Below are 2,693 nucleotides of genomic sequence, written 5' to 3'. Positions count from 1 at the left end.
AATTTTTTATTCTGTAGGTAATACACCCTGGAGCATGTTATCTCCAATTCCATTTGCTTAAAAGCAAATTAAACCTGAAGCTTCAGTCTCTTTGCCAAACTCCATTTAATATTATGCAGTAGCTTTTTTCCTTTATACTGAAAGACACATGTATTTGTTGTGGTTTTTAGTTTTTTATTTTGAAATAAATACAGATTTATGGGAAATTGAGGCTCCCCACTTCCCCAGTGGTGACATCTTAAATGATTGTAGCCTTATATTAAAACGAAATTAACACTGAAATAGGACCATTAACACTGATACAGGACCATTAACTCAGCCACAGACCTCATTCAGTTTCATGAGTTTTTCCATGTACTCTTCTTTAACAAAACAAAATGTGGGCTCGGCGCCTGTGGCTCAAGTGCCTAAAGCGTCAGCCATGTATACCTAAGGTGGCGGGTTTGAATCCAGCTGGAGCCCGCCAAACAACAATGACAACTGCAACCAAAAAAAAAAAAATAGCTGAATGTTGTGGCCGATGCCTGTGGTCCCAGCTACTTGGGAGGCTGAGGCAGGAGACTCACTTGAGCCACGGAGTTGGAGGTTGCTGTGAGCTGTGATGCAACTGCAGGGGGACAGCTTGAGGCTCTGTCTCAAAAAAAAAAAAAAAATGTGAGAAAGACACTTGTTGTAGTGAGGAGGAAGCTGAGGCCATTCCTTTGGTTTGGTGTTGGATCAGCCTGAAGCTGTGTAGATCTCTAGTCAGAGGTCTCTCTTACCCAATACAAAGAAGCGAGAAATGTTTGAGGTGATTAATATGCTAATTACCCTGATTTGATCCTTACATATCATATACATGCATCAAAGTATCATGTGTACCCCATAAATATATATAATTAATTATATGTCAATAAATTTTTTAATTAATAAAAGAAAGATCTCTCTTAATTGAAACCTGGCTCCCCTGAGTTCTTTGGTTTGGAGTCTTCTTGAGGAGAGTCTTCAAATTACCCTACAGCCTGTCTCATAGCTATACCCCTCACCCAACTTCCTGACCACTGGCTTCTACCATTGTGGCCGAGCCACCCATCCATTTCCTCTTCACACTTATTTCCTCACCCCTGGTCTGTCCTTCACACTCCCCCATCAAGTCCCTTGGGCTGGCGAGGCACAGTGGCTTCAGGTTTGTAGGTAGAACTGCGGGATGGATGGAGCTGCTGATAGTATTTGGGCTTTGCTCAGAGTTCTAAGTGGAACTTGGGTGGAAAGTTAGGAAGCCTCCACAGCTGTTTCTTTCCTCTGTATGGGAACCCGGCCTAAGATGAATGTGGAAGTTTCTTAATCTGTTCAGGGAGAGACTCCTCATTTTAGGAAAAATGTTAAACAGAACCTCAGTCCATCCAGCAGAACAGGTGGGCCTGAGCCAGTTGAAGCAGGGGCAGAGAACCTGGAACCCAGCCAGCCCCCAGGTAGAAGCTGGGAGTTCATTCTGGGAGCCCAGGGGACAGCTTTCCACTGCTGGGTTCTTCTTTCTGCAGCTCTAGATCAGTGTCATGATGCTCAGAAGTTATAATGAACATGCCTTTTTGCCCTTTTCTTTCTCTTTGAACTTTCATTGCTAAATAGGAGATTGAAAGATGTCCCATTACTGCCCTCCCTGGATTATGAGAAACTGAAGAAGGATTTGATTTGGGGGAGTGATCGCTTAAAAGCCTTCTTATTGCAGGCTCTGCGCTGGGTAGGTACTTTTCCTTGAAGTTGAACATAAAACAGAACCAAACCCATGCCAATTTTCTTGGCTGGCTACTGTGCTTGTATCTTTTAAGATATCTATTAAAAATGTTTTTTCCTGCTATCTTCTGACACTGAGAAAGTTTAAAACAGCATCTGAAGATAGCCTTGGGCTCCTTTAAAACCCCCTACCTGACAATGGTGGCTTACACCTGTAATCCCAGTACTTTGGGAGGGCAAGGCAAAAGGATCACTTGAGGACAGGAGTTCAAGATGAGCATAGGCAATATAGCGAGATCACTTCACTACAAAAAATAAAAAAACCAAGCCAGCCATGGTAACAAGCACCTGTAGTCCCAGCCGTTCTAGAAGTTGAAGCAGGAGGATCACTTGAGCCCCGGATCATGGCACTACACTTCATCCTGGGTGACAGAGTGAGACCCTGTCTCTTAATTAAAAAACTCCAACAATCCTATATCATAGTTGCCATTGCCTTTGTGGGATGTGATACATGCAGGTTGAAGGCCCTGGAGAGGCCCCTGCTACGTGGCCCTTTCCTGGTCATGATCCCCACCTCCCTGCCTCTGGGGCCCCTCATGGGAGAGCTCAGAGTTGGGCCCGCGCCATAGCCCTACAGAGACCTCTGTTCAAGCACTGCCATGCAGCCACCCTGGGCAGGTTCAAGGGTAAGAAATGTTAACAAGACTCTAGGGGAACCAAGCCTAGTCTATGTTGTTACTTTTCCCCCTAAGTCTTCAGATTGATCACAGTGTAAACCTGCAGTTGCTTCTCAAGCTTTTTGGTCTCAGAGCCCTTTCCACTCCCCAAAATTACTGAGGACCTCAAAGAGCTTTTGTTTACATGAATTTTATCTACCAATGTTTATACTACTAGAAATTAAAAATGAGAAAATTCTTGGCTCGGCGCCTGTGGCTCAAGTGGCTAAGGCACCAGCGATATACACCTAAGGTGGCAGGTTC

The 2,693-nt window shown here is 44.4% G+C and overlaps 1 protein-coding gene across 1 annotated transcript in view; it reads left to right on the top strand.

Annotated features, from left to right (window-relative positions):
• ARMC9 (armadillo repeat containing 9) overlaps positions 1-2,693 on the top strand; it is a 190,653-nt gene that overhangs the window by 44,572 nt on the left and 143,388 nt on the right. The window contains exon 8 of the mRNA XM_023510364.1: positions 1,609-1,720. Within this exon, the coding sequence (XP_023366132.1) occupies positions 1,609-1,720 (112 nt within the window). The remainder of the gene's footprint in view (positions 1-1,608; positions 1,721-2,693) is intronic.

This window comes from Otolemur garnettii, unplaced genomic scaffold (assembly GCF_000181295.1).
Source record: "Otolemur garnettii isolate 467f Iridium unplaced genomic scaffold, OtoGar3 scaffold00013, whole genome shotgun sequence".
Lineage (NCBI taxonomy): Eukaryota > Metazoa > Chordata > Mammalia > Primates > Galagidae > Otolemur > Otolemur garnettii.
This window is presented reverse-complemented; position numbering and strand designations above follow the sequence as displayed.